The 23061-nt window shown below is 31.1% G+C and overlaps 3 protein-coding genes across 6 annotated transcripts; 1 reads left to right on the forward strand and 2 right to left on the reverse strand.

The window, feature by feature from the left end:
• The first annotated feature begins 983 nt into the window (after positions 1–983).
• LOC132942866 (ubiquitin-like protein ATG12) lies at positions 984–4534 on the forward strand. Of its 4 annotated transcripts, XR_009664315.1 has the most exons (6): positions 984–1096; positions 1181–1271; positions 1342–1478; positions 2150–2268; positions 3609–3805; positions 3919–4534. XR_009664315.1 is itself a non-coding variant. In XM_061011542.1 (3 exons), exons 1-3 carry the CDS (start codon positions 1208–1210, stop codon positions 2270–2272), a joined length of 324 nt encoding a protein of 107 aa, XP_060867525.1. In that variant the 5' UTR covers positions 988–1207; the 3' UTR covers positions 2273–3588. The 4 variants fall into 4 exon arrangements, 1 of the variants encoding a protein (XP_060867525.1); XR_009664314.1 differs by having other exon boundaries at positions 986–1271; XR_009664316.1 differs by having other exon boundaries at positions 987–1271; positions 3670–3805.
• On the reverse strand, positions 3675–5273 carry LOC132942867 (uncharacterized). The gene is made up of 2 exons (XM_061011543.1): positions 4998–5273; positions 3675–4414 (listed from the first exon to the last, which is right to left on the reverse strand). The coding sequence occupies exons 1-2, from the start codon at positions 5271–5273 to the stop codon at positions 3755–3757; spliced, it is 936 nt and encodes a 311-aa protein (XP_060867526.1). The 3' UTR covers positions 3675–3754.
• Positions 5274–6432: 1159 nt separating this feature from the next.
• LOC132943433 (uncharacterized) lies at positions 6433–22817 on the reverse strand. Its single transcript, XM_061012432.1, has 6 exons — positions 22589–22817; positions 11347–11601; positions 10912–11215; positions 10542–10835; positions 8132–9013; positions 6433–7102 (listed from the first exon to the last, which is right to left on the reverse strand). Coding segments are annotated over exons 1-6 (1743 nt in total). The 5' UTR covers positions 22595–22817; the 3' UTR covers positions 6433–7100.
• Positions 22818–23061: the final 244 nt, after the last annotated feature.

The raw sequence follows: 23061 nt of genomic DNA on the forward strand, positions 1-23061 counted from the left end.
TGTTAGTTTAGATATTGGAGTGAATTGATCTATCATCAAACTTTTATATAAAAACATTATCTGCGTACTCATTGGTTTTTTATGATATTTTAATTTTTAAGTGAGTTATAACCTATGAGTAAGTAAAATATTAATTTTTGAAAATGCTCATAATTCACTTAAAAATATGTTACATAACTAATAACGATCTAAAAATCCTAACAGTTAACGAAGTAGAAATTCGTCTTAACAAATAATTTTATTCTAAACTACTTAAACAGTCAAACTAGAACTCACTGATCTCCCTTATGTCATCACTCATCAATAACTATTTGTAAAAACCCACCGAGAAGACTTAAAAGAAAATGTCCAACTGTCTAAGAGACCTTTTATTTAAAAAATAAAAATAGTTTCCCCTCTGAACTCATCTTAATAAATAATAGGAGCCAGGAGATGCTGCTACTTAACTACTGAATGGTTCCGTTACTCAAGTCAACTTCGTAATAATATTATACTCTAGTACCTACTCTACCATTTACCTACCTACCTACTTATAAATGAGACCGCCAAAGAAATTCTTAAGTTCAGAAATTCTTATCACCAAATCACCTTCATTATAAGTGCCACTTTTATAATTCAACTGTGTCTCCAAAATCGGTATCCACTTACAACTAACAGGGGGGGTTCTGGGGGTCTCCCCCATGGCAAGTTATAATATAAAATATATATTATAATATATTGTCTATGATTTCACCGAACCCTCAATATTCCGTATGATTTATACTACTATTTAAGGTATACTTAAACATATAAAATTACTATGTAAGTACTTAGTTTACTTTAATATATAGTATATTATCTTAAATCGTGATTCCTACTTATATGATCTAAGGATTCATAAATCATAATAATCATAATTATTGTTATCAACATGACAAAATAGATCTATTTTGTCATGGTTATCAATATAATATTATAATTTTTAAATCATGATAGTTCTTATCATTTTTATTTGAGGAATCAAAAATTAACTACTAAATACTAAATAGTCAGTTCTGTGCTTTTACCATACTAAATATCACGAGGATTTATTTCTAATGATGTGCAAAATATAAAGGTATTAGTAATATGCTGTAATATATTATATGTGTCTACCTTCTACAAGAATATGATAGAAAAATATCTAATTTTCAAACTATAGAAACTATCTAGGTATTATACATTTGTCATGGACGAAGAACTTACTAGTGAATTTAGTACCTCCAGAGTTGTTACTGAAAACAAAGAAAAAAGTATATAATATCAAGTCATACCAGATTTTAATTTCTTATTTTTATATATATTTCATGGTTTTTTTTATAGTTGAAATACTATTAAAAGCAACTGGTAATGCACCAATTCTCAAGACGAAAAAATGGATGGTTGAAAAAGAAAAGACAGTGGCTTCTATTCATGAATTCTTACGGAAACTATTAAAACTAGATCCATCAGATAGTTTGGTAAATATATTTAATATATAATATACATTAGTGAAACTGTCTTTCGTTAAAAGTATATCACATAATAATGTATTACCTTTATATCTCTTTCGTATGTTTTTTAACTAAGATTTACACTAATCGGCTGTATAGTTCTGTGGTAGAATGACTGTAAGTTATATGTCACTTTTCATCCTGATATGTTAGGGTATTTAATGAAGTGGCAACATAATATAGTATTTCGTTCTTCATAGATGTTTATTATTTGTAAAATAAGTCATTACGTTTGTACTTTAAGTATTAAAATTTAACTTTAAAATGATCTTAACATAGGTTGCAAAAAAAAGAAAAGATTTTAACTTCTGCCACATAGTTATATGATGTGCTTAATTTTTAAACCTATTATGCATTTACATGATTTTACTTTATTTTAATACTATGGATAAACTTTTGTTTTTGTTTTTTAAAAATTTAAATGGAACAAATACATATTACATATTCTTTACGGATGATATATACCTATTATATGTCTATGGAAAAAATAAAATATAAAATTAGAAAAGGTAATGATCATAGATATTAAGGATCTTTAAAATCGTTGATGATGATAATACACTTTAGAGTTTGATCTTTGATAACCTATGTTTTATGAAATATTTTAATTTAGTATTTATATATTTATCTGTTTATAGTTCTTATATGTGAATCAAGCATTTGCACCACCACCTGATCAGACAATGAGAAATTTATATGACTGTTACAACACAGATGGTCGTCTTGTATTACATTATTGTAAAACCCAAGCTTGGGGGTAAGATCATATTACATTTTGTTTCTTTGGAATTAAAAATGTTTTAATTTGAGTTTATTATAAGCTACCTATTATAATAAATTATAAACATTCATTATGAATAAATGTGTATATTGTATATAAAAAAAAAAATGCTTTAAAATTATTTAAATTTGAATCTAGTATACTCAATTGGTAAAAATATGATGGGGGACGGAGTGACCAAGTAGATTAAGTGTTGCGTTGCACACTGACACCGGTTCAAACCCGGCCGCTGGTGGCATTTTTCTTCGGCAGATAGGTATTAGCAGATAACTACGGGTGCTCACTAAAAAATCTGTCAAAAACAACACACACAAAAACCACAGTTTCCTCCCCCACAGTACCACAAGCTAATAACCTCAGTAGTTAAAGCCATAACCCCCCTCCCCCCCAAAAAAAAACATGATATTGAAATATTGTATACAATAGTCAATTACATGTTATTTTGTATTTTTTGTATTACTACAGGTATAAATAATAGATTTTATTTATCATTATTAAACATTTTAAAATAACACTTGTCATTTATTATACATTTTGGAATAAGGCAGAGTTGTTAATGTCATTAATCTGGATGCAAGCTCAACACTCGAGAGGGAGACAACTCTATAGACTGTAGGTTTCATTCAATATTTGCATTCCGCTATAAGAATACCTATTTAATATTTTAGTCTTTCAGAAAAGATTACAAATAAGGTTATAATTAATGGATTGAAATAAAGAAAATATTAAATATTTAAACTTACAGCTAAAATAACTATTTCAATTTAAAATAATTATTAGATTTAAGTATTTAACAAATTAATCAACTCAACAAAGAAAGCTTACCATTATAAATATGGTAGAATGCTCTCAATTTAATGGAAATTTACTATCTAATTTTCCACGATAGTCGATAACCAATGCGATTTGTATTTTTTTGACATAACTATTATTCTTACGTGGTCATCAGCTTAATTTGTTTTAACTTGGTAGATTTCGGTTTCGGTTCCCAGAAAACTAAAATGTAGGTTTGGTTCAAAACCTGTTTTGTTGTTATACTTATGAAAAAAAATTGTAAAGTATTGGTTCCAGTAAAGTGTCGGTTTTTAAATTAACTTATATAAAGGTTTCGGTTCCAAAATCAGTTCTTTTCGGTTAGGTTCCAGTCCCTGCACTAACTAGGGTTAGGATTTAATGCATTGGTATATGGGCTTAAAGTGGGTAAAATTCCAGGAGGGACTAATTGTCTCCATACAGTGTTATAACTTATAAGCGTTCCATAATATATAATTTTATATTTATATATAATGTCTAATGTATATAGTATATATGTATAGAATGTTTGTAATATTATATATGTTCGTACTAATAATGGACGCCTTCGCTGGGTTCACGCAGTACGTTTGAAGCTGTAAAAAATGGACATTTAAACTGTATCTAAATTAGAAATTTGAATAAGCAGAGGACTACCGTTGATGCTGTTTCACGCATCTCTGCTGACGGCGCTAAACATGTCGTCGACGACCGATTGCAAGTAATTATTCTTCTCTTTCTCTTTGCTGAGTACGGCTCGGAGTGACTCAACCGTGGTAGGGTCCGATCGGCTTCTCTCCACGATACCTAGCAGATCACGTTTGTCCTTTTCAGCCGCCCTCAACCTGTCCTTGACCACCGCCATCCGCGACTGGAGCTCGCGCAACTCTTGCGTTGCCATCGCGCTATGCAGACGCCGACCGCAACACGAATTTCTGGCCACGGTCGGCCTGTGTCCATGGTTCGCCAACAAGGCGTCCCGGACGTGCGTCATGATCTCGACCAGGTCGCGTTTCTGCAAGACGGCGGTCAGTACACCCGTGGCCTGCAGGTCACCGTCCAACGCTCGGGCCAGTTCTGCGCTGGACGCTGACTGCGCAATCAACCAGCGCAGCCGTTCCCTATCCGCGGCCAGCCGACGCGTCTCCGCCCGAAGCCGCCCGTGCACGATCAACAACCTCTCGGCAATCGATTTCAGCACCTCGTCGTCTGGCGACCGCCTGTCCCACACCCGGATGTCACTCACTCCGAGCATCGAAACCGTTTCCTCATCGATTCTGTCGTGCACCTGGCCTCGCGACCCAAATGCCTCGTCCACGATCCGAGCCACCTGCATGATCATCAGATGCGTAATGAGGTGTAATGCATAATATTAGAGTATCTCGATTTTTTTTTTATAAATTATTTATGTGCAATAATCTATTAAAAAAATGATTTTTACCGCTCAAAAGTACCAACTAGATTCATTCACCCACCAAAAAAGATTCTGAAGTTGCAGCCACTGTGCGTGGAGGCTGCTATTTAAAGAGGCCTCCCACGTAAATGGTATGAAATGTAGTATTTGTATTCTGTTTTATAATCGTTATACTTAAATGGAAATATGCAAAAATAGCTGGTAAGAAGAAATATGACTCAAAAAGCAAAAAATACCTGAATATATGCAAAATATGCAACATAAAACTACAGATTTGGCTTTGTCATAACATGAAACCAATTTATTTTAATATACCTAGCTGATTATAGTCGCAGACACAAAATATGAAGCATGTCCGTCTGCCTGTCGTTAAATCCTAAAACAAAAACATTTTGACTCAAAAGACAAGTACAAGTACAAGAATTCAAAGGAACTGTTTCATGTTCGTAACTATAGTATATTTTATTAGGCACAGATAATTTATTACGAAATAACTTACCACTAGCTCAATATTTTCAAAATATTTGCTTTTTGGCTGAGAACTTTGATTAGAAATTTTCATACATTTTTTGTACATTTTGATCACTTCTTTGATATTGTCAAATAGTACTTTTTGTTTAGCTTTATAAGTTTGAATTTTGGCCTGAAATAACTTTTCTTTGATGTTATTATCAATTTTTCGTTTGCTGGTTTTTGGTCGTATGGTATAAGTGGAAAATGTATAGTTGGACTTTTTTTCCCCATTTGATATACGTAAGCTTTGAGTCTTCTTCATTTTGGTTTATAGTGTTTTAGTGTTATTCGATAAGTTCAATATAAAAATTGTTTGTAGGTCTTATTTATGTGTGTAGCTATTGACAACAAAAATAATACAATTAAATACTACAATTTTATAAGAAACAGTATAAAATTAAATATGTAAGAAATGTATCACTCTTCATTCTGACCTCAAACCAAGTACGATTTACGAAACTTCAATCTGCAACATTGTTATTCAACAGATTTCATGCAACAAAATTCCAATACCTAATACAGTAATACATAATCAACTATTGTCCGCCTCAAAAACTCTTCCGAAATATACCGCAAATATGAAAAAGATTACATGAGAACAGGTCTGAAATGCAGATCTATCAAATAGATCTTCTTGATCTTCTTCATAACAAAACATCTTAAAGTTATGTGGTCTAAACTGTGACGTAGGAACTGACACTTTCTATTCATGTGTTTTAAAGTTATATACGTTTTCAATATGATACATTCAAACTAGGTAGGTAATTAAATGTACCATGTTAAATAGTTATAAATAAGTATGTACATTATACCTACTCAATAAAAAAAACGGGGAAAGTTGGTTTTGTCGAAAACTCGTGTTTACGGATGCCATTTTTGAAAATAAATGAATCATCTTGACTATATAGTGGCTCTGTCGTTTATATTAATTTTACCGTTTGATACCAATTAAAATTTTAGAAAAGCTTTGGTTGACAATGTAGGTAAATTTGATAGCTTAAATTGTTTATTATATTATATTTTAATGCAATTGATAAATCATAAATTAGTGGCCATGTTCCTGACTATAGGTAAGTAGATACAGGAAACACAACGCATATAGTACCTACTTATTGATTTTTAAAATGAATAACTTGTAAATATTTTTTTAAAAAAATTATATAAAAAGTGATAAGAATTCTAAAAACAGATTTGAATTTGTCGTCAAGCTACTTGACTTCCCCACTTTTTTATTTTTTGATTTTAACTTATTACAATATAATGGGGAATTTAATTTCACGATAATGGTTGAAGAAGGAAACACGTCATTGGCCAACCTGCAAGCAATCTGGAGGAATCAATCAACGCTTAATAGGAGATGAAGACAATGATTTTAGGTAAAGTATAGACTAAAAACAAAAATAATAGACAAACATTTCGATAATTTAAAATTATGGGGATATAATATATTATATGTTACTTTATACAATAATTTTAATCGGTTTACAGCTAATAGTTTTATATTTGTATTCATTTGTGACAACATTCATATTTACACTATATCTTCTAAACTATATCGTGTTATGTATAATTAATTACTAAAATACTAAACCCATAATTTAGTACTAACTATATCTAACGTATAAAATGATTACTAAACCATATAATATACTAATACACAATTAATAATTTACAGTAAGTACCTACTACAATAAATATTAATGTGTTTATAAATCATTTTTGCTTTTGTTGGCATCAAAACGTGAATAACAAAACACAAATTATAATTAATAAATAACTGCTATGATAATTTTAAATACTTCTTAACAAACCTTTTTTAATAAAATATGTTCTTTCTTATTGAAATTTGAGCAACTTATATGTTTTAAGTTTTAACACAGACGTATACGAATATGATAAAGTAATAAAAATAATTATATAAAAACAATGGGTTGCACATGCATACAAAATAATACATCATAAAAGTGACTAGCTATGTAAACATAGTCGTTTGTAGATGATCCCCGACTATGCTTGGTTTGTGTGAATGGTTTTTCTCACAGTTATTCTGATTCCATAGATTACTTTTTAAGTCCATAAGTAGATACTCTCCTAGAATAAAATCGCAATTTATCGTTAATTTATATAGAGGATTATTTTACATAATTATTATTAGTCTTTAATAGTTTAATATGTATCTAGTGACTCATTTTGTATGAAGATGAGTATAATTTTACTTACATATATAACAGTTTATAGATCCTAGGTAAATATTTTTTAACACTACAGTCTTGGATAATAATTTTAATTTATAACTCATTATGTTTAAATGAACATCTAAATATTTATTACCTATTCAATAATCAATTACATCATAAAATATGTGATTTATTGATAGAACAGTAAACGAACTTTAATTAAACGCATATAAATATTCGATATCGTAATAATTACGAAAAACAAAGACCGGCAAGTATAGGCACACCTATACACTGGGCCTAGATAATAATAATTAGAAACAACTAACAGAACCTACATAATTATTATGTACAAATATTACAGTGTAATAATAGCATCGATTATGCATAGGTTTATGTGGTTTTGATATTTTGACAGCCTTACAAAATAAACGATTACGAAATTTGGTTAAAAATAAGTGTGCATGATCCAAACCATAAACCAATAATATAAACGTGGTTTGAAAAATAAAAAATCGAAATGGAACGAGCTTAACAAATTCGTTAGTAATCAGTTTTAAACTAAGTATTTGATTTTAAAGTACTTTCTATAGTCACCGACAGACACCTGCAATTTAAGTAGGAACTTAGATATAACTTTGAGATTTTCAATGATATGTACTCTAAAAAAACAACTTGAAAATAAAACCCAAAGAAAATAACGACCTTGTTTTAATTTGAGTTAAATTTTGATACACAAACTATATAAATCACAATCGGTATCACATAGCAAGTTTCTACAATATTAATTTAATATTTGAAAAACACCTTTATACAATATACATAGTAATATAATGTCATTGTGACATTTTTCTACTGTAATCTATCACTACCTATACCTATGTCTATATCTATGTTTTTTTTTTATTTCGTGGGGATTAATAACAGAGATAATTATACTTACATCGTTGTTTCTGCTGTAGCATGCTGAAGAATCGTTGGACGGTTTGCTTCAATCTGGCTTGGTCTTCCGACGTCGAGTCGTCGTGGTACTTCAACGGCACGATTACGTCACCATGGGACGGCGGCAGCGGGGCGCTTCGTTTTTTCGTTTTTGCGCCTTCGCCATCGTCGAAGTCCGAAGTGACTGAAGGAGTCGACGGGCCCGTCGATCCTGACCCACCTCGCTTGGGATTGATCGCCTGACTAGCGCGTTCATACAACGGCTGAGCCATCCGCTCGTCCACGCCTGAAGCCAAGTCGTGTTGGTCACCGTTGAGACTTTCCTGCGAAAAGGACGTCTGCTGCAGCTGTTGGCCAGAGATCGCGGCCAGCTGTTGGCCCAACTCTTGGCTGATGGCTGACTGCTGGAAGTTAAAGTTCTGCACTCCGCCGCCGTAACTGTGACCCGAGGTCTGTTCGGCGCTTCCGCCGTTCGACGGGTAACCGAGGTTCGGCGCCTGGTGACCGAGGTTTGGGACCTGGTAACCGGGGTTCGGCGCCTGGTAAACGGGGTTCTGCGCCTGGTAGCCTAGGTTCGGCGCCTGATAACCAAAGTCCGGTACCTGGTAACCGGGGCTCAAGTCCGGCGAGTACTCCTCGGATAACACGTCCCCTTGGAATCCGGCTGGAAACTGTTTTTGAAATCCAAAACCTTGCTGCGGCGTTTTGAAGTTCGGGGGATTGAATCCACCGCCTAATTGCTGCGACGGCCGTTGGCCGATCGCCTGTTGTGAAGTGGCCGTGCTCTGAGATGCCACCACATTACCGGCCGCCGGTACGTTCTGCACAGGCATTTTGATCGGTTTGAAGATCAACAATCCTGCGTGAACTGAATCTTTGTCGACTGCGCAAAAACACAAGTTAAATACAAACTATTATAATAAATAATATATTATATCGCGTTGAAAATAATACAAAAACCAACTATCGTTTTTACGTCCGACTCGGCCGTGCCAGGTTTTTGATGATCCACGTCTTCAATATATAAATTTATAATCATAATATATATATATATATGTCTACGAAACCCGAATCGGTGTCTTACATCTAAGCATGTTTATTTTCCGTGTACGTGACTCCGTCGTATACTCACTAATCACGTACAAAACGGCCAAATTGTAGAAAGTATCACTGACTATAATAGTGACTACCTACTACAAGAGGAAGTGTGCCTATACGAAGTGGCCCTCGGTTTGTTTTTAACAACACAATAGTCAATAATGTAATATTTAACTTTGTTGTCAACCTACTACATATACTACGTGTTCAAAAAATGTTTTAACGGTGAATTCTAATTACAAAATATTTTAATTTGAAGTAATCAAAATTATAAAACACTTATAAAACAATTTTAAAATCGATTGATAATAAGTAGGTATCTACTATAATACATTACATCGAAATTATTACGATATAGTAGGTGGGTATTGAATATGATACATAGGTACCGATTTATTTTACTAAATGTATATTTTAAACAAGATTTTGAAATTAAAAACCTAACTATACAAATAAATAATAATGTACTCAATTTTTCTGTTTTTATTACTTACTCAATGAATCCTGTTTAACAACTACATAAGCTTATATTCACTTCTCATTTATATATTTTTAAATTAATATCATCACAATTTGAAAACCGGCCGACGAGTGGTCAATATTTAAATTTATCATCACGAGCCTATTATATATCAAGACTTTCGAGTTTCGGGTTTCGATTGTAGGATGTGAATACGGATTACATAACCTATATAGGTTATTTAACATTTATGTTTATAGTTAAACTTATATTTCATACTAGTTAATTCGGATTTTCAAAAATAAATGTCATGTAGGTACAACATTCATGTTGGAATTTTAAAGCCAATTCAATTAAATTATCATACTACATCTTTTCCTAGTGGTTTTTTTTTATAAAATATGCTTACTTAATACGTAATTTGTAGGTATGAATGAATTAAAACTTATTTTTACATACAAAAAAAATACATTAATCACAATCAAACTAGCAGTTAATAGATAGAGCTGCATCAACTGCAGGTAAACTAAAAACAGTGTCCCCGTTCTATTTTTTCTATCGATTCTAATTAAGTTGAGAAGTATAATTATAAATAAATGTGTTACTTGATTATTTAAAAAAAACTTGTTCTGGTAACGGTTTAGTATAATAAATTATCCTGGTTTTACTGTTTTAGTGGTTGATATTAATATGAGTGTTTCTATTTTATCAATAGTCACTATACTATATAGGTAGTTAAAACGGATTATGGGTCTTAGTTTTATTACGTGTCTGGTGCGAAGCCCTGCTATATATTCTGAGAATTATCGAAAAAGACACTTAAGTATTTAAGTATATATGTATTTGTACTTACATGCATTTTGCATTTGTTTGGCAGTCGATTCCTGTGCATTCTGCACTATAGCTCTTTTTGCCGTAAAGCTGTTACCGCCGTATCCGCCGTAACCCACGCCACTTTCGAATCCGGTTTGTGGCACCCCAAACCCTGTCTGGTAACTAGGAGCCGCGACTTGGTACGAGTTGCTAGAGTAGGCGTTGCTCTGGTACGCGTTGTTGGGGTACGCGTTGCTCTGGTACGAGTTGCTCTGGTACACGTTGCTCGGGTACGCTTGTCCTTGATATCCAAACGCAGTAGCAGCTCCGTAACCTGTAAATCGGAAGTGTATATTCTGAAATTCTGTACAGCATAAAGAAGGGAAAAACTGTCGGTGGAAAATATTTACTGGTTGGCTGGTGGTTCGGCGTGACAGGCAGATGGTTGAATAGGCCCACGGAGGAATGTACGTCTAGCTGTGGTTCATGGTGGACGTCAAACGCGTGAGTAGCAATGGTTTTGCCAAAGTTCGAAATCGCTTCACCTTTGGTCTGCATCAGCTTACCTTTGGCCACGACCGCGTGCCCTTTAGCCTTGATCAATTGTCCCTTGAGAGCGATAACTCCACCCGTTATCGCTTTAGCCGCTTGAAACACCGACGACATAATCGCTTTTTTAACACCCCATAAGTTGAATGATTTTGTGTGATAAGACTAAAATGCAATATAGGTCCGTGTTGGTTTTATAAATAATATATAAACGATTATCGTTAATGAATCTTATCAGTTGACGTAAGACACGTACATCTGATTTGATCTTTATAAAGTTTACAAATATGACGTACCAATGGTTCTTCAAAATGTTCTGGAAAGTTGTCCAAATGACCAATGGATTTACCCGATGACGAGCCGGTTATTGAGCTGAGTAATCCGAATTTTTTCTTCAATAATGACGAAAATATGTTTCCAGACCTCTTGGTTCTCGAGTCGTCTCTATCGGTTTTTGTCTCATCAATTTCTACGTTTTCGAGAGGGTCCAGTGACGTGGCTCTCGTTACATAACCGTTAAGGGCTAAAATGACAATTGTCAACGCGAAGATCTGTAAAATAAAAATAAGGTCTTAATAACAACGCAGTTGATTGACGAAGTGTGTGTATCAAATCGCAGAACTAATTTCGTAAAATCCTAAGAACAACAAACGACTCATACTTAGAGTTACGAAACATTTTTAATGTCTTAAAGCGTGATTAGTAAGTTATGTGATGATAATTTTAAATGTTATTATTATATTTATTATTATTCTGTATGGTAGGAGAAAGTTTGGATTCGGTTAATATTGTTATAACAGAACCCGTTTATCCTGATATAGCTAGTTCCGGTCATCTTGAAATGAAAGTAATATGTTACCTCATTTAGACACTGCTTACATAGGTATAATATGATAATGATATTATGGGATATTTATTATAACATTCGTCGCACGCGTACTCCATTAACATATTAAATGTATTTCAGCTTAATAATTTATTATTAAAAGTACCTACAGTTGTAAATTTATGTTATCTTTATGCAGAGTGACTGTAGCTACTTATCAAATAGTAAACAGGTACATTATATATTGTCAATTGTCATTATAGACAGCACTCCCACATATGGTACTTCGTGGCGATTAAAGATTGTACTGCGACTAATTGTATTCAAATAGATACAATTAAAATTGATTACATTAATTATACGGTTATTGATTTTGCAAAATCGTAATATTATTATTAAAACCTATTCCGATTTCGTTTTCTTTACTAATCGAACATTATAATCTAAGTTTTTATTTTTGATCTGCTACCCTAAGATACTTATGTAAAGATACACTATGATAATATAATATTATAATTGTAAATAATTGAAAAGTATTTATTTATTAATATTTAAATCTTACTGGTCAAGTTTACAAATTTAAATGAAAATGTACTTTGGGCTTTATGTTCTATCAAAATTATTATTACAGCTTAACATTTTTTTGGATAAATAAATTTTTCTAAGGAAAACTATCTTTATTTGAAAGGAAAAAAAAAATATGTTTATATCACATAATATTATAACACTTTTCTTTATTATTTTCAAAATAAATAAATAATAAATAAGATCTTTTTATTAAAGAGAGTTTGGACTTATGGAAGTGTAGAAGTGAAAGGTATAAATTACATTTTACCTTTAAATAATTCAAATAGTTCTTATCGTAAAGTTTATTATTTCCGTAGTCTTGAAGTAAAAATATACAAGCCTAATATAAGTATATTTAGATATAGCTGTATATTAGTATTTGATTTTTGTCGTATACGTAGTTTTTTAGATTTCCCTAGAAGTAAGATTCCTAGTAGTAATATATAAGTTTGTGTTTATTTTTATTCCGTGATCGGAACCGGTTCCAAGTAAAGCTGCTTTGATATTTTAGTTGCGTAACGCAGATACTATATAGTTGACCCTTACCGACCCAGACCTTGCTTTCTTCGTTTCACTGTAAATATTTATTATTTTGTCATTTATAGTGAAATTGTATTAACGAAAGTAAATATGACATAAATTGTTTTGAATTTAATTAATTTATATAATAAAAAAGTATTGCTATACATAGTAAGTGGTAAATTGAATCAGCCATTCATAAAAAAAAACTCATAAACATTTAGTTAATGTTTCCGAAATATACCTAGGTACTTTAGAATTTAGATACGCAAGCCTATAATTTATGAATAAAATAAAATCGAATCAACCGTAAATACAGTTATCTCTATTACAATATAGAATACATTTAAGGAATTTTATACCCGAGTTGTCAGTTTTCGGTTTGAGCGTTTTCTGTGATTTAAATATCGTCCGTAATAGTTGATGGCACGGGTGTAAAAAGCTGTAAGCCTACATGGACAGTTATATAATGGGTGATTATGTTGTGTGTTTATTTGCAGAGAAAGATGTTCACGAATACTACCAAAAATAATAAGGAGTTTCGAGTAATCGAGACATGTCAGTAAAAGAGTAATAATAACACAATATTCAATACTTCCTTCCTGCAGTTGACGTCACGAATTGAAGTGGGAAACGCTTTCATTTCAGATTCCGGAATGGGTGATACATATGATTGCAACATATTAAGTAGGCTCCTATATTATTATGAGGTACAGCGTATAATAAAACAAATTATTTTCTAAATAGAAATAAATTCATTAGTTTTAAATTTCGTTATTTAAACTATTATATTATCGTGTTATGTAAACATTAAACACGTTATTTATTGCTATATGAAGCCTATACAACTTTTGCCACAGTCTATATTTTGCTAACACATCTTTAATACTTATTAGGTATTACTCAACAACCCAATTTATAATACAATAAAACAATATACACAACACGATCGCCAACCACCCTTTATTTTTTGTTGGTTTCGCACTGAACTCGATCATTGAATTATATTCAAAATGTTTACTTGTACTTTAAAACTTATTTAATATGTTATAATAATATTATAATTATAATTATATATATATTATATACTTTTTTGACACGCTATTTATTTAGGTAAGTACAACAAAATATTAATTAGTTATGGTGTTAAAAATCCATACACCGTTACTTATGTAATTTTACGTCATGTTATAAAAAAATCAACTATTTCCATCATCATCGTAATAATATAAGGATGGACGCTATGCACCAAATAGTATGAATTTACAGAACTATGTAATAAATTATAAAATTGAAATACATGATTGAAAAGTTATATTTAAATTATTTTATTTTACAGTCATTATCTATGTTATATTCACTATCTTTGTAGTAATAAATTAATATACATAATTTAGAATATCTTGATTTCGATAATTTTCTCACAAAATAGGTGTTTAAATTGCTGAAAAAGGTATGATTTATTATAAATTATAATATTCATATTTTCATTAGTTTTTGTTTTTGTAAAATAGTATTTACATTAGATTAATTTAAGCATTTACATTTTTTTAAAGAAGTAATTTATTTATTTACATCAGAAAATGGTCTGATTGTTTCATATAGATTTTCTGGAATGTGGAATTCGTTTCTAGCCTCTGTGAAATTCGGACAGAGGATGACAAAGTGTTTAACTGTAATTTGTACATTCTATGTTAAGCATAATGGAGTGAACGTCTTTGCCAACAGATATCCATGCGAGGTCTTCGTGTGACCACTTCTGAGACTATTTAGTGTACCTAATTTCTTCCTTACGATTTAAATGAATGTTGTTTGACAGAGTTTATCGAATTATTTTATTTATCTTAATTTGTATTTGTAGATATTATTGTTGTAAATGTAGTAGATTATTATTTTTATTTATAAAATAAGGTCTCTCGCATATATTGCTTATAATAATATATTAATACCATACTTATTTTTATTATTTAATAAAATCATCGGCAGCAAAGATTATTGGAATTTACGAAATATAATAATATTATAATATGTACAATAAAAAATTATAAATCTTGTACAATTACTAGTTTTCAAATGTATTTATTATTTTGGTGGGATTATGAAGTCGACTATTGATTTAGTTGAGTCCGTGGAATTTCTAATATCATGATTCTAATATCATAAAGTATGTATAATTATCTAAAAGATAATATTTCTTAAAATAGATTAAAGTAATACACTTGTTTGATTCTTTTTATTTATTTAATAAATATATTTAATAATATACATGGGCGTGTACCCTATACACAAATTAAATACTAATACAATTAATAACGGTGATGTAAACAATTTTACATTTTATTTGTAAAATATTTGTTTGCCAGTCAAATACAGTATAGTTTTATTGGTTCAATAATAGTATATTATTTTCTAAAGGTTAATGGAAATTAATAACGTTTTTCAGGTTTCTAGATTTTCTATTTTAATAGTAATTATTGTTTAAAATAACACAATTCATTTAATATTGTCTTGGGATTAATATATCATTTTTTAATTAAACAAATTGTACAAATGAATACTGTGATGATATGTAATCATATAGACCCTAAATTATAATATAATGTGTGTGAATGTTTTTAAATAAATTCAAGTCATTCCTCATAAGACGAACAGTACTATCTAATATATTTACATATTTTTGTTTCGAGATTATGTCATCTAGATTTAAAAATTAGAATATTTTATCTAGTTAAATCTTAAATAGGGAATTGAATTTTAATAGTTGAATATCCTGGTTTTACGTAATTTTTTCTATTTTTCTCAACACAACGTAATTTATTTATTCGTTACGTTCAGATGTTCAGTGATTATTATGTTCGAATTTAATGTTTATATCTGTATACAACATGAGTGAATAATCTAATTAATTCACAAAACAAATTATGTATTTTAAAAAAAACCCATAAAAATCTTGTGTTACGTCATTGTTTATTTACTCGACCGTAAAGCTCCTTAAATTATAAGCTGATGTGTATGTTGGGACATCGCCAATTACTTTATTCATTATTGTAACACATTTCTGTAAGTACCTAATGCACATTAAAAACGTATTGTTATACGTCATAGTCATCGCTATTTTCTTGCGCAACAAAAATTGTTGAAACCTTTATTTAGTTTCAAGTATTGTGAAATGTCGAATACATTTGTACAGGCAGTTAACCAGATTACCTTTGCTGCACCTTAAAAAGGACTTATGTTGTATATTAGGTAAAAACTGAAGCACCACCTAACGGTAGTGTGATTTGTAAATAATACACACACGTGGTCTCAACGGGTAACTATAAATTAGAGCCGGAGGATCAGATATTTAGATAATTATATGTGTCCTTGAAGCAAACTCTAGAGTTTCGAAGAAAGTTAACTTTTTTAGTAGTACCCCAGGCCATAGCCAATTCTACAGGTTTTGACCAATCACTCTAATAATATTGTTGTAGATAGTTACATTACCGAATTTTAAATTTTAAATTAATTTTGTAGTGATTATTAATTAGTGAAATAAAAACCTTTTGCGATAGTTGTGAGCTAGCATGTGAGCAACTGTGTACTTCCAACAGGTGAGATCGTATGGGTGAACTGTATATACATAATATTACATACCTACTCGTAATCTAATGTAAAAATAATAATTACATTATTATGTAAAATATATTTTAATATTATAATATTAATTTATAAAACTGAATTGTAAAAAAATGTTCATATTATTGTGATGTCATTAACTTGATGTAGGAAGGTACAATACATATACAATACTTTTTTATTTTTTACAGTAAGTTCCCTCTTCCCACGAAGAGGACAAAAAAGTATAAACAGAATTATATATAAAATGTCCTAGATGATTTACTGGTTTACTACTCTACCGTAGATTAGATTAAGTGAACATCGTAATCGCATGGTTTAATAAGTTTATTTTATGTTATTCAACAAACCCGAACGATATATAAATGTGTCACTTTCTCAACAAATTTAATAAAGTATTAAACATAATAATGTAATAATATATTATTATTTATTAATACATATAAATATATAATAATAAAAATTGTAATATTTAACAAAAATATATACTCGTTTATTGATCGGTAACAGTTCAAAATAAAGTTGAACTTTAATGAGGGACGACAAGTATTGTTTTTATATTTTAAATGATATGTTGTAACTATGTACCTACCTTTAGCAAATATACAAAACAAATAACCAAATTTTAAACTAATAGGTTTGAAAAGGTTAACCTAACCTATTCATCCTATTCGAAGATGTATTGAATAATAGAAAATTACAGTAATATTAGGTAGGTGCTACCTACAAAATAATTGTGATTATAATCACTGAACTGTAAATATGGAAAATACATCGTATATAACTTGTGCATTGAAAAGTCCCTTTATCGGAGGTTACCATCTTAATTCCATTAGACATATTTTCAATGGAATCATATCAACAAAATGAATCTATATAATTTGTCTAATACGGAATAATGAAAACAGAATCAATAAGGATAGTGTGACTATAGTTACTATAGTGATAGTTTTCGGTCCTTGTCGCGTTCCATATTTACAGTTCAGTGATTATAATCACAATTATTTTCCCCCAGGTGGGGGATGGCGGCACTTGTTCTCCGGACACCGTGACTTGTCCGAAGAAAATTTCCGCCCATGGCCGAGGAATCGAACTCTGGTCGACTGCGTCGCAGCCGTCGCCTTAGTCCGCTCGTCCACTCCGTCCCCCCACTAGCATATTTGTTTTTAATACATCATACTTATTATGTTCCAATCAGTAAAAAAAATAAATAGATTTAATATAAACCAAAATATTAGTTTATAAGTACTCTTTTTTCCAACAATTTCCTTTTTTTTTTTTTCAAAAACTGGTTTGATTTGGTTAGGTGGGTGAAATATAAGTTACATTTAAATGCATATGTTTTAAAGCGTTAAGTGTAATAGAATTATTAGAATATTCAATATATGACCTATATATTACCCAATTTCCTGGAGTCCTACTCGGCAATTTTCTACCATTTCATAGTGTACTATCCCACAGAAACATAAATACATTTCCCGTTCTTCTTCCGACATTAACAATGGTTAATAACACAAAGACAAAAAATAATATAAAAATATATAATTTCACTGGGGACCGAGGTAAGATACGCATAGTCATATAGAGTTATTTTTTGAAAAGCATAATATTCATAATATATAAGTCATGAATCATGATAATAGTAGATAGATAATTAACATCATTATATCACAGCGTTCAAGTCTGCAAATATTAACTCTGACACTCTGTCGATGTGATAATAATATACAGTTGCGCGGACGGATTTAAAATCACAAATCACAATTATTAGGCAATTATTTACAACATTACAATGCATGTTATCGTATCTAATGCGAGACGTAACAAATACGTCTGCCGTAGTCGCGTGAAATCATTCGATGACGACGACCTTCGTAGGTCGAATCGTTCGATGATCTCTATACATCGCAGTCGATCGACTGTCGGCCGTGACTACGACTATACTGCCATAGTTCCATAGACCATAGACTTATTAATATAATATGGACTGTGGGTCTGCGGATCCCCAATGCCATATACTATAGGTCATCAAATGCCAACCAGGTGTCCAGGTTTCCAACATTATTAGAAAGAGATAGTCAATACCCTTGTAATATAATGTGGCCTAAGGAGTATGCTATTTTTCCTAAAAATGTTGTTATCTTTGTTGTTGAACTATTATCTTTCTTTCTCTCTCTCTCTCTCTCTCTCTCTCTCTCTCTAGCACACACACACACACACACACACACACACACTCTTGCTACTAATGGGTATAAATGTTACCAAAGTTGTATACTACCTTTTTCTCACAATGTTAGCCCCTAGACCTCTCTCTCTTTCTCTATTATCAGTCTATTTATTTATAGGACTATGCAGTGGTGTGGCGCTAGAGGGGAGCATACTGGGCATTTTTCTAGGGCCTCGCCTTTAAAGTTAGAGGCCTTAATAGTTAAGACTCAGAAAACTTTATTTGCCCAGTTGCCCCAGAAAACTTTCTGCCGTCACTGGGGCTATTGCATAGGACAAGTTCTATGATACTGCCGAATATAACGGTTTATTTTGTATTCCACGATATTCCACCGGAAGATCGCCAACTGGCATTATACACTTGTAAAAAAACACGAATGACTATCATTGTTTTTGACGCATAAATAGACCGATGATGATGACTGTTGACAACTACTTGTTTGCGGGCTCATCGAAAAAATCAACAGGTGCGTTTTATCACCGCGTGGTGTGTAGGGCCAATATCTCGGGTGAGCCGTTCATGCTTTCTAAACGCGTGAACTGCGCGTATGGCACTATCGTAGATACAATAAGACGTATAATAGTATTGAATCAATGGTACTATATTATAATATTATACGCTACCCAACAATCGCCTACCGGTCGAGCTTCAATGACAGCGCGCGCCCGGTGAAATCTGCCACCGTCGGATAAGTATATATCAAAGGAATGGTTGGGTTAGGTTAATGATTTATTATTGTCACCGTCTCGACGAGTAGTGACTACTGCAGGCCGTTTTTCGCTGACCCGAACACAAACCCGGTGCTTATTTTTGTTGTTTAGCAAACTATAATTTTATGTTCATGGCACGAACAGTGGTATAGTTATGACTTGTGACCATACTAAGCTAGAGTAGTTGTGCCAAATACATATTGCATTTAGCCCCACGCGTCTTATCTTTTGGTGAATATTGTATAGTAGGTATAGACACTTTAAATAACGTCATGGTAGGTAGCTAAATCTGTTTAAGTTCACCCAAAATCGTTTGGTTGTCAAGATAGCATATTATACGTCTGTCAGGTCGTAACTTTTAGTAACATATCTAATTTGTAATCATTAGTTATTAAATATGCACGTAGATCCTGGTGGTTCTAGTGTGGAATTATCAATTAGAGTACCTAATAGGTATCTACTGTATAAGCTAATCGACAATTAAATTATTATTTCCACTTATAACGCTCGTTATATTAGTATCTGACATTTATTGTAGAGCACCGTAATAATAATTATTCGTTTTTAAATGACTAGATTTTACATACCTATAATACAAACTACTTAGTGTATGTATATATAGGTAAACTGTTAACTTATAAAAAAATATACCATTTTTTTCTTAATTGTAAAATATTCAATACTATATTATATTGAACTATATAATTTCGTCATAGAAATCGTACTTTCAAATTCACATAGACTAGGTAATTATTAATAATACAGCGCCTTAGTTAAATGAAATACACCGGTTTACAGTCAGTTTACCTGCCTACTATAGTAGATTGAAATAAAAAATAAAAACCTGATAAATGATAATAATTATATTATTCCTAATTCATTTCAGAGAAACGCAGTACCTACACACGTTTTTTTTTTAAATTTCGATTTATATTATTATACGTTGAAATTATTTCGTCTGCATGTGAGCAGAATAGCAGATATATGAGACTGTAAGTTGTAACATATAATATTCATCTATAACACGTAAGTGGTCACATTTGTAATAATTGGGACATTTTTCACAACGTTTACCACCGTCTCATGCGTCAAACGACTTTAAATAGGTACGTAGGTATCTATCCACGTCGTTTGTGCTGTTGCCGATGCAGAAAAGACAATCACTCATTCGACAGTTGTATCTATTATTTTTATCACTGCTATCGTTATTATTACTATTGTATTCAGTTTTTTAATGCTATTTTTTTTATATAGCGCGTGAGATGTTTATTGCCGTTACAACTGACTTTCACCTTCGGACGTAAACGCTGCCGCAGGTTTATGTTTTGGCGGCAAAATATATGGCTGTATGAATTATGAATGCATTAAGGATGGACATTTTACATACCTATATACCTATTATGTCGGCTAATTTGTATTTACGATATTATTGAAGTTCATACCTATTGGTCAATTTTAAATAGATTCTTATTACGTTGCACATTCGTACCAATATTAGTTGATTCGATTTCAAGACTAGACCACTGATTTTAACGATAAACATAACGCAATAATGACATTTATAAAACAAGTACCAATGTTAACACGCGTATCGTATTCGGACATTAAGTCAAAGCAGTACTGTTTAAAAATAATTCCGTGCAATTACATTTATCATAATATAATAATATGACACATACAGTCAAACGTTTAGGTCTTGTGTCAAGAATAAAAATGACAATAAGTTTCTTAACGAAATCGTGTAATTAATAATAGCCGCGATTCGCGAAAGTAAATATACAATGGTTCATGATTTCATGAAGATGATGTCGCATCAATTATTCAGTAATACCTACTGTAATGGTGAAAGCATTATACAAGACTAATGTAACACTAATTAGTAGGTAAATATCATTTTTCTTAATTAAATATTTTAATTTTAAATAAATATTAACTATGATAATATTTATAAAAACTTGGAACGAAACAAAACCGAATAACTTTTTTTTTTTAATTATACTAACCCCTAGCAATACGCGTGGTCATCGGGAAAACTGAATAATTTAGAGTATAAATACAAAATTTTACTGGCAAAAAAGTTTCGTTATGAAAATAATATTTACGTGTTTTGGTATCAATATTCCATATCAGAGGCCTTAGAATATATGTATATGCAGTATACACGTTTAAAAATGTGTTAATGAAATTTTTTTTCCATGCGTATCTAGTAGGTACATATGAATTTAAAAAAAAAACAATTTATTATTTGTTAAAAAAAAAACTTTATAAATTAAATTAAATTATTAAAAATGTAAATAAGATATCTATATGAATAAATTAAACACCGTTTTGATAATATTATAATAATTGCATTAATATACTACTAATTCGAATCTAATAATTTAACCGAATCCATCAATAAACAGCAATTAACCCTGATTACATGATATACTTCACTTAACTATATTTTGCTAAATTAAAAAACAATTAAGATGAATGGTCTATTATATTGACTGAAAATATATCGTTAAAGTCTACATTAAGGGCAATTTAAATTTAAAAGGCTGATATCCTTAGAAAGTAAAATTGCTTTAATTAAGTTAAACTAGTCAATATAGTTATTAATTTATAATATACTATCAATATGACAACGTATCACCCTATACTGTTATACACCTATACATACATAATACGTACCACCTACATAATACGTAATAAAACAATATTGACATTTACGTAGACAAAGTAAATTAATAAAATACTAATCATAAATTATTGCAATTTTAAGTAGAAGTTAATGACCAATCAACATTGGTGAGAATATATATTTGTGAAAAATATTCTAGGAACCAAAATTAGTAATTACTAATACCTACTGACAATAAGTATGTATAAGTATATAGGTTTTTTTTTTTAGTCTAAATTAAGATTGTTAATGTGTATCTATACAATTTTATATGTATTGTTTCAAATTGTATGATATATGGTAACTGTTTGAAATTAAATTACATCAATCCCAAACAACCACCATAATAATATAGTTAGGTATGGAAAATAAAAATATTGAGTGAAAAAAAATCGTGTAAACGTACCTTCATTTTAACAATTGAACATCAATAGCACAGTACTTATATTTATAACAATAACAACAACCACAACAACAACAATAACAACCAAATCGATGGCCCCGTGTAAAAAAAATAAGATATTTCCACCGGTAAGAAATAATTTATAATATAAATTAATGAGCACTCTCACTATATCACGCGCGCGGGAAGCACTTGCACTCTCACGAGCTCCGTACGTCATACAGCGCTCGGTATCATCACATGAGGCTTTTACCCGGACGCTTACCGCCCAGTGACCCCACCACGGAAAACGGTAATAATATTGTCTTACACAACGACCACGAGGTCCTTTCTCCACACATTACTGTTATTATTATTATTATTATTATCATCATACCGGGCAGTGGGCACCCAAACCCAACCGTGCACAGTGTATATAAATAATAAAACACGAATCCACGATATTATGCGGATCCAAGAACTTTGATGGAGGGGAC

This window comes from Metopolophium dirhodum, chromosome 4, assembly GCF_019925205.1.
Source record: "Metopolophium dirhodum isolate CAU chromosome 4, ASM1992520v1, whole genome shotgun sequence".
Classification (NCBI taxonomy): Eukaryota; Metazoa; Arthropoda; class Insecta; order Hemiptera; family Aphididae; genus Metopolophium; species Metopolophium dirhodum.